This window comes from Microcaecilia unicolor, chromosome 7 (genome assembly GCF_901765095.1).
Source record: "Microcaecilia unicolor chromosome 7, aMicUni1.1, whole genome shotgun sequence".
Taxonomy (NCBI): domain Eukaryota; kingdom Metazoa; phylum Chordata; class Amphibia; order Gymnophiona; family Siphonopidae; genus Microcaecilia; species Microcaecilia unicolor.
Genome location: NC_044037.1, coordinates 47,461,468 through 47,474,530, shown reverse-complemented (window position 1 = coordinate 47,474,530; position 13,063 = coordinate 47,461,468). Strand labels below are relative to the sequence as shown.

The 13,063-nt window shown below is 43.3% G+C and overlaps 1 protein-coding gene across 1 annotated transcript in view; it reads right to left on the bottom strand.

Moving 5' to 3' along the window:
• Positions 1 to 4,099: 4,099 nt before the first annotated feature.
• Positions 4,100 to 13,063, bottom strand: part of FRMD7 (FERM domain containing 7) — a 72,330-nt gene continuing 63,366 nt past the window's right edge. Inside the window, exons 10-12 of the mRNA XM_030210725.1 lie at positions 7,019 to 7,087; positions 6,359 to 6,434; positions 4,100 to 5,323 (exon numbers count right to left, since the gene is read on the bottom strand). Of these exons, the coding sequence (XP_030066585.1) occupies positions 4,274 to 5,323; positions 6,359 to 6,434; positions 7,019 to 7,087 (1,195 nt within the window). The 3' untranslated portion in view covers positions 4,100 to 4,273. The remainder of the gene's footprint in view (positions 5,324 to 6,358; positions 6,435 to 7,018; positions 7,088 to 13,063) is intronic.

Below are 13,063 nucleotides of genomic sequence, written 5' to 3'. Positions count from 1 at the left end.
TTGCCTCTCAGACCAGAGCGTCTCAGCAAGTCACAGCTCGGCAGATGTTGAGACTCCTGGGTCATATGGCCTCCACGGTTCATGTGACTCCCATGGCTCGCCTTCACATGAGACCTGCTCAATGGACCCTAGCTTCCCAGTGGTGTCTAGCTATCGGGAATCTAGAAGATGTCATCCGCCTGTCCATCAGTTGCCGCAATTCGCTGCACTGGTGGACCATTCGGACCAATTTGACTCTGGGATGTCCATTCCAAATTCCGCAGCCCACGAAGGTGCTGACGACGGATGCATCTCGCCTGGGGTGGGGAGCTCATGTCAATGGGCTCCACACCCAGGGACTGGTCCCTCCAGGAACAAGATCTTCAGATCAACCTCCTGGAACTCCGAGCGGTCTGGAACGCACTGAAGGCCTTCAGAGATCGGCTGTCCGGCCAAATCATCCAAATTCGGACTGACAATCAGGTTACAATGTATTACATCAACAAGCAGGGGAGCACCGGATCTCGCCCCCTGTGTCAGGAGGCCGTCGGGCTGTGGCGTTGGGCCTGCCAGTTCGGCATGCTTCTCCAAGCCACATACCTGGCAGGCGTAAACAGCAGTCTGGCCGACAGACTGAGCAGAGTCATGCAACCGCACGAGTGGTCGCTCCATTCCAGAGTGGTACGCAAGATCTTCCGAGAGTGGGGCACCCCCTCGGTGGATCTTTTCGCCTCTCAGACCAACCACAAGCTGCCTCTGTTCTGTTCCAGACTACAGGCACACGGCAGATTGGTGTCGGATGCCTTTCTCCTCCATTGGGGGACCGGCCTCCTGTATGCTTATCCTTCCATACCTTTGGTGGGGAAGACCTTGCTGAAGCTCAAGCAAGACCACGGCACCATGATTCTGATAGCGCCCTTTTGGCCCCATCAGATCTGGTTCCCTCTTCTTCTGGAGTTGTCTTACGAAGAACCATGGAGATTGGAGTGTTTTCCGACTCTCATTTCGCAGAACGACGGAGCGCTTCTTCACCCCAACCTTCAGTCTCTGGCTCTCACGGCCTGGATGTTGAGGGCGTAGATTTTGCTTCGTTGCGTTTGTCTGAGGGTGTCTCCGTTGCCTCTAGAAAGGATTCCACTAAAAAGAGTTACTTTTTCAAGTGGAGGAGGTTTGCCGTTTGGTGTGAGAGCAAGGCCCTAGAACCTCGCTCTTGTCCTGCACAGAACCTGCTTGAATACCTTCTGCACTTATCAGAGTCTGGCCTCAAGACCAACTCAGTAAGGAATCACCTTAGTGCGATTAGTGCTTACCATCATCGTGTAGAGGGTAAAGCCATCTCTGGAGAGCCTTTAGTCGTTCGTTTCATGAGAGGCTTGCTTTTGTCAAGGCCCCCTGTCAAGCCTCCTACAGTGTCATGGGATCTCAACGTCGTCCTCACCCAGCTGATGAAACCTCCTTTTGAGCCACTGAATTCCTGCCATCTGAAGTACTTGACCTGGAAGGTCATTTTCTTGGTGGCAGTTACTTCAGCTCGTAGAGTCAGTGAGCTGCAGGCCCTGGTAGCTCATGCTCCTTATACCAAATTTCATCATAACAGAGTAGTGCTCCGCACGCACCCTAAGTTCCTGCCAAAGGTGGTGTCGGAGTTCCATCTTAACCAGTCAATTGTCTTGCCAACATTCTTTCCCAGATACCCGCCCTGCTGAACGTCAGTTGCACACATTGGACTGCAAGCGAGCGTTGGCCTTCTATGTGGAGCGGACACAGCCCCACAGTCAGTCCGCCCAATTGTTTGTTTCTTTCGACCCCAATAGGAAAGGGGTTGCTGTCAGGAAACGCACCATCTCCAATTGGCTAGCGGATTGCATTTCCTTCACTTATGCCCAGGCCGGGCTGGCTCTTGAGGGTCATGTCACGGCTCATAGTGTCCGAGCCATGGCAGCGTCAGTGGCCCACTTGAAGTCAGCCACTATTGAAGAGATTTGCAAGGCTGCAACGTGGTCATCTGTCCACACATTCACATCACATTACTGCCTCCAGCAGGATACCCGACGCGACAGTTGGTTCGGGCAGTCGGTGCTGCAGAATCTGTTTTGGGGTTTGAATCCAACTCCACCCTCCAGGATCCGATTTGTTCTGTTCAGGCTGCACTCTGTTAGTTGTTCTTCGTAGGTCAATTTCTGTTATGCCCTCGCCGTTGCGAGGTTCAATTGACCTGGGTTCTTGTTTTGAGTGAGCCTGAGAGCTAGGGATACCCCAGTCGTGAGAACAAGCAGCCTGCTTGTCCTCGGAGAAAGCGAATGATACATACCTGTAGCAGGTGTTCTCCGAGGACAGCAGGCTGATTGTTCTCACCTACCCTCCCTCCTCCCCTTTGGAGTTGCGTTTTCCTCATTCCTTTGCTTGTCATTCAACTGAGCGGGAACGGTCGCGCACGGGCGGGAAGACGGCTGCGCATGTGCGGTGGGCGTGCCCTGCGTGCGGGACCGCCCGCAAAGTTTTGTTCCGGTTGGTGGGGGCCGCCGTGGACGTCAACCCAGTCGTGAGAACAATCAGCCTGCTGTCCTCGGAGAACACCTGCTACAGGTATGTATCATTCGCTATATTGTCTATGCCTGCCTTATACATTTCTTAACGAAAAGGTTGCAAACTGTACAAAATGTAGCAATTAGATTAACTCATGTGAAGAAATCAGATCACTTTACTCCATTGTTTAAAAAACATCATTGGCTGCCTGTTATGCAAAGAATTACTTATAAAATTACGTTTTTGACCTTCAAAGCGTTTAAAATGGGTTATCCAGATTACTTAGCTGTCTTCACTATTCTTTGTACTCCGACTCGGGCTCTTTGATCTATGAAAGACTACCGTTTGGTCCTTCCAGGCCTAAAACAAGCTAGATTGGAATGTATGAGGCACTCGGCTTTTTATTTCTTTGCCCCTTCGACGTGGAATAAATTACCCTTGATTCTCCATGGTATTTTGTAATTACAAGATTTTAAAACTGAGCTAAAGACATGATATTTTGACCAGGTTTTTGTCATTGATCAATGAGATGGGTGAGGGCTTTCCATTCTGTGTTGCAATTTTCCCCATAAAACTTTTGTTAAGATTTTTCTTTAACTGTATGTCTTCTGTCATAGTTCTTTTCTTATTTTCTTTTTCATTTTAGTTTTTTATATTGTACACCGCTCAGCTCCAATTGTTAGTATGGGCGGTATAGAATGTTTAACACACATACCCTCTCTCTTCCCTCCATTCCTGACTCCTGTGGTCCACTATCTATCCCTCCTTCATCCCTCCACTCCCAGGTCCAGCATATCTCCCTCTCTCTCAAACCCCCTCCCCGAGTCTGCCTTTAAACTTGTCTTTACTGCAAATGGTAGCCAGAAGCAGCATCAGTAATTCACACATACTGCCTGTGGCTAGCCCCAGAGCCTTCCCTCCGATGCATCCAGCTCTGCCAGAAATATGAAGTTGCATTAGAGGGGGCAAGATGCATCAGAGAGAAGGATCCAGGGCTAGCCAGAGGCAGCATGTGTAAATCACTGCCATTTCTGAGACCTATGGCAGTAAAGACCATGTAGGGGGAGGGGGAATGTTGAGAGAGAGAGATTCCAGATCACAGGCAGGCTCCAGGAGTCAGGGTGCTTGTGCACTGCTGAAAAATTACATGCGCTTGGAGACATCATGACATGTGCACACACAGGCACAGCTTAGAGACAACACTGCTTAGGAGTAAGACATTACTATCTATGTATGTACCAAACTAACCCATTTGGAGACATTGACCCTGAAGATATGTAACAGAAAACTAGACAGAAGGCTAGCAAATGTTCTTCTAATCACTGCTGAAATCTGTCCCTGATTAATAAATTAGAGTCCAAAATAACTCCTAACGGTCTTAGTTGATCTCAGTGAGAACAAAGATCCATTCAATCTGTGGATGTTCAAAGGCATAACTTTGAGACCTCTCCCCCCCCCCCCCCCCCCCCCCCCCCCCCAAAAAAAAAAAAAAGTTGGACTGTGTTATCAGGGTTGATTATGTCTCCAAATGATTGAACGTAATCAACTGAAACAAACATTATGTCATGTAATAAACATTACAGATTTTTCTAAGCATAATGTCCTGCTTTATCCGTGTTTTTCCTATCACACATCTTAAACATTCATTTTAATATTGATCATTAAAATAAGCTTGCTTTGGTCTCACAGCACATGACAGTTGTGTCTAACCATGGTCATACTTATATGCATGACTAGAAATAGTTTATTATTTTTATTTTTATCTCATTTATGTGGAATAATATATTGTCATGGAAGTCCTATGTCTGCTGCCATGTATAGTTACTGGAATATTTTCATTATCTTCCTCCAGCTGAAGACTCCCTGAAGACACCTGTACTCTAGCCTTCGGAGACTCTGCTGATCTACCAAATAAAGAATAGTAACAGGTGTTCAGGATCTCTGAATCCAAGTCACTGGATTCTGTTGCGCTATAGACATAGTATTCTGTGGCCCGTGGAACTCCCGAGGCATCTGCTGGTGACAGTGGTGGAAGACGCTGTGGGGCATATGTGAATTTTGAAGTGTTGACTTTTCTGCTAAGTGAAGGACAAGGTCCTAGTGGCCTGAACTCTGACCCTTGAGGAAAATGTATTGATTTCATGTCTGATTGACTCCAGGGTCTTTTAGGTAACTGCTCTTCAGTATTATTGCTATTAAAGACTCTGAGTTCAGTTTCTGATTCAGCGCTTCTACTGTCACAGCAAACCCTAGGACAAGTTGGTGCAGGAAATTCATTCATAGGGACATCGGTTTGATGCCTCCTGGGTTTTACTGGAGCAACCCCAAAATAATTTATTGACTGCACCCGATCCTCAGCTCTGGCTGATGTGTGTCTGGGGACTGCAGGAGGCTGATCCACATAAAAACTTATTTGAGGGATAGCTGGGTCCAATTGTCTTATGAATGGTGGTGTGTAGGGCACATCAGTGTAAGTTAATTGTAGAGCAGTCGCTTCTCCCATGCTGCCCACTGATGTACTTTTCTCCCTGCCAGTAAGCCTGATGCCAGACTGAGTGAAAGTGGTGATTCTTTGCCCCCACATTGAATAAGTCTGGTTCTCCGTGTCTGTGTAGCTATAAGTAGGGAAGGTTGTGCTGCTTTTAGACTGGTGAAGAAAGGCAGGGTCAGCCTCAGGCTTAGAGCGCTCCAACTCAGCTGCAAATACAACTTCCACAGAGGAATTCCTTCTCTTCCTGTCCATAAGGGGCTCCCAGCTCTCACTGTTCACACTCCTGGAACATGCTCTGGTTGCATGCATGAGTAGTAGATCATTAATCTAGCAGCAAGAGAAACAATATATTTGAAATGCGATCATTTGTTGAATAATAATATTGATACCTTTTATAATTAATATACTTTTGAGGGTAATTTTATAATAGGGTATCTGGTTTAGAGAGCAAGTAAGTGCCAACTTGGGTGCTATTTTTAAAGACAGAGGTGCCTATGTGCTTTATAAAATTGTGATGTAAGTGGCATTAATTGACTCCATTTAAGAGCATGTGTAAATGTGACCATCTCTGGAAAAGCATGACGTTTTGTTTCTGGTGACATTTATCTCTGTAAAAAAAGAATGACTAATGTCTGCACCTAGATTATTCAAGTATGAGTGTAAATTGGCATATTTAGTAATCTACACATGTACTTAAAAACTCTGCCGCTGTACATGCTACCAACAAGTACACACCATCATGCCTAGGGCACACTTGAGGAATTTACATGGAAATACTTTTAAAACAAATAGGAGGAAATATATTTTCACTCAACGAATAGTTAAGCTCTGGAACTCTTTGCCAGAGGATGTGGTAACAGTGGTTAGTGTATCTGGGTTTTAAAAAGGTTTGGACAAATTCCTGGAGGAAAAGTCCATAGTCTACCATTGAGACAGACATGGGGAAGCAACTGCTTGCCCTGGGATTTGTAGTATGGAGTATTGCCATGATTTGGGTTTCTGCCAGGTACTTGTGACCTGGCTTGGCCACTGTTTGGAAAAGAGGATACTGGGCTAGATTGACCATTGGTATGGCCACTCTTATGATCTTACGCCTTTGGGTATACTTTTAACACTAGTTGGTCTTTTATAAGAGGCCAAATGACCATCAAAATTACCCCCCTTTTATTTGTCTGATTTGGTTGTCATGCAATAATCTAGTGGATGATCATACTAAAAAAAAAAAAAAATTACCAATTAAAGGTCACATTCTAGAAAAGAGATCACAGCTCAAAATCCTCCTTTTTAACTTTGTTGCAATACTTCTTCCTTGCTGATGCCCTACTAGACTATACAAACTGCAAATAACATATGTAACTGTACCTGCTTGGACACATCAGTGAGAATGTCTGGAGAAGATCGGCACTGTCTTTCATGATAATATATTTGGTAGTATTTCCTGTAAATTCCAAGTCACAGTAATCAGTACTATTTTTTTCTTTAAAAATCTGTAACATGGCCATATGAGCATAATCCTTCAGATTCTATATAGTGCACCTAGAGATCCGCGCCGAAATCTGAGTATCCTATAACAACGTGTATAAGTTAATTGGCTTAACAAGCTAATTAGCATTGATAACAGCTCTTAACAAGCAATAATGAACCCTAATTGGCAATAATTAGAATTTACGCACCCAATTTGCGAAGCACATTCTGTATTGCAGCATTCCTAACTTCTAACGTGTCCAAGCAAAAAGGGGTGTGGTGGTTATGGGCGGGGAAATGGGCATTTTGTGGGCATTCTGAAATTTATATGTGTAGTTATACAATATGGCCCAGTGTGTCTAAATCTATATGCCAGGATTTACGCCACATGGAGGTGCATAGTTTTAGGCACTGAGATATCAATTAAGTGTATTTTATATACTGTGCCTAAATCTGTGCGCCGCTTATAGAATACGCTTAGCTGGCACTGATTTCCACGGCGACATTTTAGGCACCATATATAGAATCTCCCCCGATATACTTAAATCTATTAAATACCTTTTGAAAGGTAAACTCTTCAATGTTCCTTTACTCCCAAGTGCTAGAAGTTGTCTTTGGGTTCTTCCGCTAAAAAGATAATGAATAGAAATATCTAATAAAAATGTGTTGCTACTGTAGCCAAAGACTCAGTTAACAAATTAGAAACAAAAACAAACATCAGCAAGACCACAAAAGAACAATTTTCATCCCATTTGCACTGCGGGCAAAAAAAAAAAAATCCAGATATTCAGCAGCAGTAAACACATAGGACTAGATTCAGTAACCATTTATATAATATCCCTTAGAGCTGTCCCACACCAAACTTTGGATGTGAAGATTTACACCAGTTGAAACCTGGTTACTACTTTGCTGGGTCTGAGTATTGACCTGTTAATGCACTCAGGAACTGTCTGGAATTTCAAAAATATCAAAATAGTTAAAAGTTGGGTGTTTTCATAATTCTTCTCTTACTGTGATGTTGCTTTCTTTTCAGCAATTGTAGCATGTGTTGACTCAGTGGTTCCCAATCCTGGTCCTGGAGGCATATGTCTTGCTCGTGTCAGAGAAAGTCTCTTTATCACTTTGTTTTATATAGATCCCCTAGTGACCAAGGAGGATATTGCACCCTTTTGACTTAAGGTTATAAATGTCACAGCGGATGGGTTTCCCTTTGAAACTAATTGGAGACTAACCAAGAGATTCATTAAAAAAAAAACAATTTTATTGCCAAAGGAACTTTAAGATGATAGCAAAACAACTTTAGTTAAGTTGTTGAAATTATTTTAAACTCAGTCAACGAAATAGAATGACAGTCATTTTTCTATAAAGTTTCATTTTATGACTGACACCTGCAACTGAGTTGCATTTGTTTCCTCTCTTACGTATGTTACAGTTTCTCATCAAGGCATTTAAACACTCGGCTTTCAATGTATGGAAACAATCAGTGGTTTATTCACGGAAGTTTTCAAGTAAGTATTTTCAACTTTTTCTCTCAAAACTAGCTTAAAGTTCTAATTTAACATTTCTGCCAACCCAAGTTATTTAAGAACTTGACACTTTCAAATTCTGTTTTCTCTTTTCTAAGACATTCCTTAGCAGCTTGGAAGGGTACTGCCAGCAAAGCCAGGGTTGCACAAACTCAGGTCCTCTTTTACAAAGCCACGCTATCGATTCTCAGTGCGGCAAATGAGAGGAAGCCCATTCAATTCTTATGGGCTTCCTCTCATTTGCCGCTTGGCTTTGTAAAAGAAACCCTCGGGTAAGTATGAGTCTCTCACTCTATCTATTTATCCTTTCCCTTAACTCAGTCCTTTTGCAGAAATTACATAGCTATTTTCTTTGAGCTTTCTTTCCTTCTGTTCTGTTGGGCACCTGCACTCTTCTTTTTTCCAGAAGTCAGTCCTACTAGCCTATCTTTACAAAACCAGAGAGAACTTATGTATTTTACAACTCCAGAGCTAGGAAATTTAGTTGGAGGTTTTCCCTATCTAGCTGGCCAAATAAAAGGTTATGTGTTTTTTCCTAAGCTAACCTACCCTCTTAAACAGAAGGACTTTGCAAACTCTCTCACATATTCTGTTTCATGCCAGTCTCTCCCAATTGCCCTTCACCTTACTTTCCAGCAAGCATAAATTCCATAGCATCAGCTGCAAACCATTACTTTCAGTCCAGAGGCAGCACCAAAACATAAGCAGAGCTCAAACAAAATTATATTGCAACACTGAAGAGCTTTACTCGCTTCTCAATTTTTCCCCAAAGTGAACACAGGTTATATGCCCTGGCCCTTGGGTAGGTGCTAGTGTGCTTTTTGGGTTAATTTTTTTTACACACCAAACCAGCATTGGTCATCTAATTAAACTTAAGTTCTCATAAAATGTGAGCAATCTAGTTCATCCCTAGCTTACCCTTGCTCCCATTCACTTGGGCACGTGGCTATAAGCCTACAGGTCACTGTGAGGCTCAACATGTAATCAAGTCACACACAGCCTCCACAACCACTCAATATCAACCCTGGTTTCACAATAATACTCTTTCCTGCACTCAGCAAATTCTCCCTCCCAACTGAGCACATACTCTGTCTCCAGAGAGATTGACTCTTTTTGTGTCACTACTGATGTCACCTTTCCCACCAGAAGAATAATAAGAATAGCCATACTGGGTCAGAACAATGGTCCATCTAGCCCAGTATCCTGTTTCCAACAGTGGCTAATCCAGGTCACAAGTACCTGGCAGAAACCTAAATAATAGCAACATTCAATGCAACCGATCCTAGGGTAAGCAGTGGCTTCCCCGTTTCTATCTAAATAGCAGACTATGGACTATTCCTCCAGGAACGTGTCCAAACCTTTTTTAAAACCCAGATATGCTAACTGATGTTACCATATCTGGCAACGAGTTCCAGAGCTGAACTATTCATTGAGTGAAAAAATTGTTCCTCCTATTTGTTTTAAAAGTATTTCCCTGTAACTTCAAAGAGTGTCCCCTAGCCTTTGTACGTTTTGAAAGAGTAAAAAATTGATTCACTTCTAACTCATTCTACACCTTTCAGGATTTTGTAGACCTCAATCATATCTCCCCTCAAAGCTGCACTGAAGAGCCCTAAACTCTGTAGGCTTTCCTCATATGAGAGGAGTTAACATAGTAGGTGACGGCAGAGAAAGACCTGTACGGTCCATCCAGTCTGCCCAACAAGATAAACTTATATGTGCTACTTTATATGTATACCTGACCTTGCCATTTTCAGGGCACAGACCACAGAAGTCTACCCAGCACTAACCCGCCTCCCAACCACTGGTGCTGCCACCCAATCTCTGCTAAGCTTCTGAGGATCCATTGCTTCTGATCAGGATTCCTTTATGTTTATCCCACGCATTTTTGAATTCCGTTATCGTTTTCATCTCCACCACCTCCCACGGGAGGGCATTCCAAGTATCCACCACTCTCTCCGTGAAAAAATACTTTCTGACATTTTTCTTGAGTCTGCCCCCCTTCAACCTCATTTCATGTCCTCTAGTTCTACCGCCTTCCCATCTCCGGAAAAGTTTTGTTTGCGGATTAATACCTTTCAAATATTTGAACGTCTATATCATGTCACCCCTGTTTCTCCTTTCCTCCAGTGTATACATGTTCAGGTCAGCAAGTCTCTCCTCATAAGTCTTGTAATGCAAATCCCTTACCATTCTCGTAGCTTTTCTTTGCACCGCTTCAATTCTTTTTACATCCTTCAAAGGGACGGCCTCCAAAACTGAACACAATACTGCAAGTGGGGCCTCACCAATGACTTGCACAGGGGCATCAACACCTACTTTCTTCTACTGGTCACACCTCTCTATACAGCCTAGCAACCTTCTGGCTACAGCCACCGCCTTGTCACACTGTTTCGTCGCCTTCAGATCCTCAGATACTATCACCCCAAGATCCCTCTCCCTGTCTGTAGATATCCCCTTTTATCATTTTGATCACACTTTGAACCTTTTCTAATTCTGCTATATTTTTTTAGATACACTGACCAGTATTGAACACAATACTCAAGGTGAAGTCGCACCATGGATCGATATAGAGGCATTATAATAGTCTTGGTATTATTTACCATACCTTTCCTAATAACAGGCATGCATCAGAAAAATTCTAATAGTTCTACATACATGCATGTATGCATGCCTGCCCTTGGTGCAAACCAAATTTCAAATTAAATATACATTCCAGCTGACCTTTCTCCATAGGCTTCCATAAGAGGAACCCAGGTTTTTTTGTTTTGTTTTGGGATTTGTTTGGTTTTTACACCAATGGTCAATAAAAATGAAGCCTTTCAGATGGAATTCAAGAATTTTCCAAATTTAAACATAGAAATTCACAGAAAAGTCCCAAAACCATTTAAACAATTTTTATTTACCCAAAATACCACTCAAATCCCCATGAAACATCATGCTACCAACAGAAATGATAATAAAGCACCTTCTCACATCTCCTACGCTGTGTTGACATTTTAAGATCATAAAATGTCCAAAATTTAACACCACCAAATGAAGGGATCCTTTTACTAAGGCGTGCTAACAGATTTACCCTGTTGTTTACATACGCTAATGCCGACACAGCCTATTCACTTTGAATGGGCTGTGTCAGCATTGCCACACGGCTTAGTAAACAGAGGGGTTAGCACACTCTAATGCTTAGCATACACTAAACGATAAGGCACCCATTATATTCCTATGGGCACCTTATCATTTAGTGCACCTTAGTAAAAGGACCCCTAAATGAATACAAATTATTTTCCCTATCTTATGATCACCAAGACCCCCTCCCAGCAGCTCTCTCAGGACCTGACCACCATTAAAATTTAAATTAAATCATTTTAAGGAGCCCTGGCCAAATTCTATAATTTATGTTAAGATTAAAATTAAACTTTTAGGCCTCCAGCAGTTGTGTCCGGGTGCTCCTCCATTGAGACCAGGCCTCAGGTGCACAATTCCACTTTGGCCAGCTAGGCTGCCTTAAACATTGATGCCCTGGCTTCATGAGATCTGGCAAAGGAGTCTTTTTGCTAAGGCGCAGCGGGCCTACCGCATGATAAAATGGTACTACCACAAGATGTACTGAGACATCCCATGGTAGTTTGGACAGCAGTACACACTACTCCCATGGTAAAAATATATTTTGTATTTTTTGCTGTAGGAGGCATGTCTGGGGCAGAGAGTAGGCGTGCCTGCACTAATCGGGTAGTGCAGGCTCATTACCATGTGCCACCTGATTAGAACAGGAGCCCTTACCACCTCCTAAATAGGTGGCAGTAAAGGCTCTCAATGGTAATGGCTACATGTTAACAGAGAAATTAGCGTGTGGACATTAAAAAAGAAAAGAAAAAGCCGACTGCAGTCATTTTTCTGCCATGCTAGAGTGCACTGCAAATGCACATGCTAACCGCAGTGCCGACTACTTTCTGGCGTGCCTTAGTGAAAGGACCCTAAAGTTGGGAATGCGTTTTGTGCTGTCCTACATGTGCAGTTGGCTATATGGGCACCAGCTCTGAATATTGCCAGTGACTGTATAATTCTCCACTCCATCCCCAGACCACCCTGACACTAACTGACGAGTGCCACGGTGGTCAGAGCTTTATATTCAGTGGTACTGTCTGGTTACGTGCCATTGAATGTAGGCTCCGACACCACCATGCATGACTTAACTGGGCAATTTGAACACTTACCTCATACTTTCTCCAACAAACAAAAAAAAAAAGAAATTCAGATGTAGGGAAAAAATAAAACATGATTTTTAAGCTCCAATTTATTAAAGTGCAATAAGGATTTGTAGTTAGAGCCCATTAATAGCCAAAAACAACATGTGCTAACTGCATAACCCAGTGGTTTCTAAACTTGGTCCTAGAGGCACCCCAGCAAGTCAGCTTTTAATGGTATCCACAATGAATATTCATGAGAGAGATTTGCATGCAGTGGAGGCAGTACATGCAAATCTCTCATGGATATTCATTGTGGATGGCTGGGGTGACTCCAGGACCAGGTTTGGAAACCACTGACCTAACCTGTGTAATAACTGTTGGGGGACATATTTGGAGAGTTAGCAACTTTTTCTCTGTTATCTGCATGACATCATGCATTAACTTTATGGCAGATGATGTGTGATTATAGTTAACGCCCTTGAGGTAGCATTAACTGCTCTGCATTATCTGCCATATTAACAGTGAACATGTACTGGAGGAAAGGAGAAACAGGGATGATATGATACAGACGTTCAAATATTTGAAAGGTATTAGTCCGCAAATGAACCTTTTCCGGAGATGGGAAGGCGGTAGAACTAGAGGACATGAAATGAGATTGAAGGGGGGCAGTCTCAAGAAAAATGTCAGGAAGTATTTTTTCACGGAGAGAGTGGTGGATGCTTGGAATGCCCTCCTGCGGGAGGTGGTGGAGATGAAAACGGTAATGGAATTCAAACATGCGTGGGATAAACATAAAGGAATCCTGTTTGGAAGCAATGGATCCTCAGAAGCTTAGCTGAGATTGGGTGGCGGAGGCAGGGCTGGTGGTTGGGAGGCGGGGCTAGTGCTGG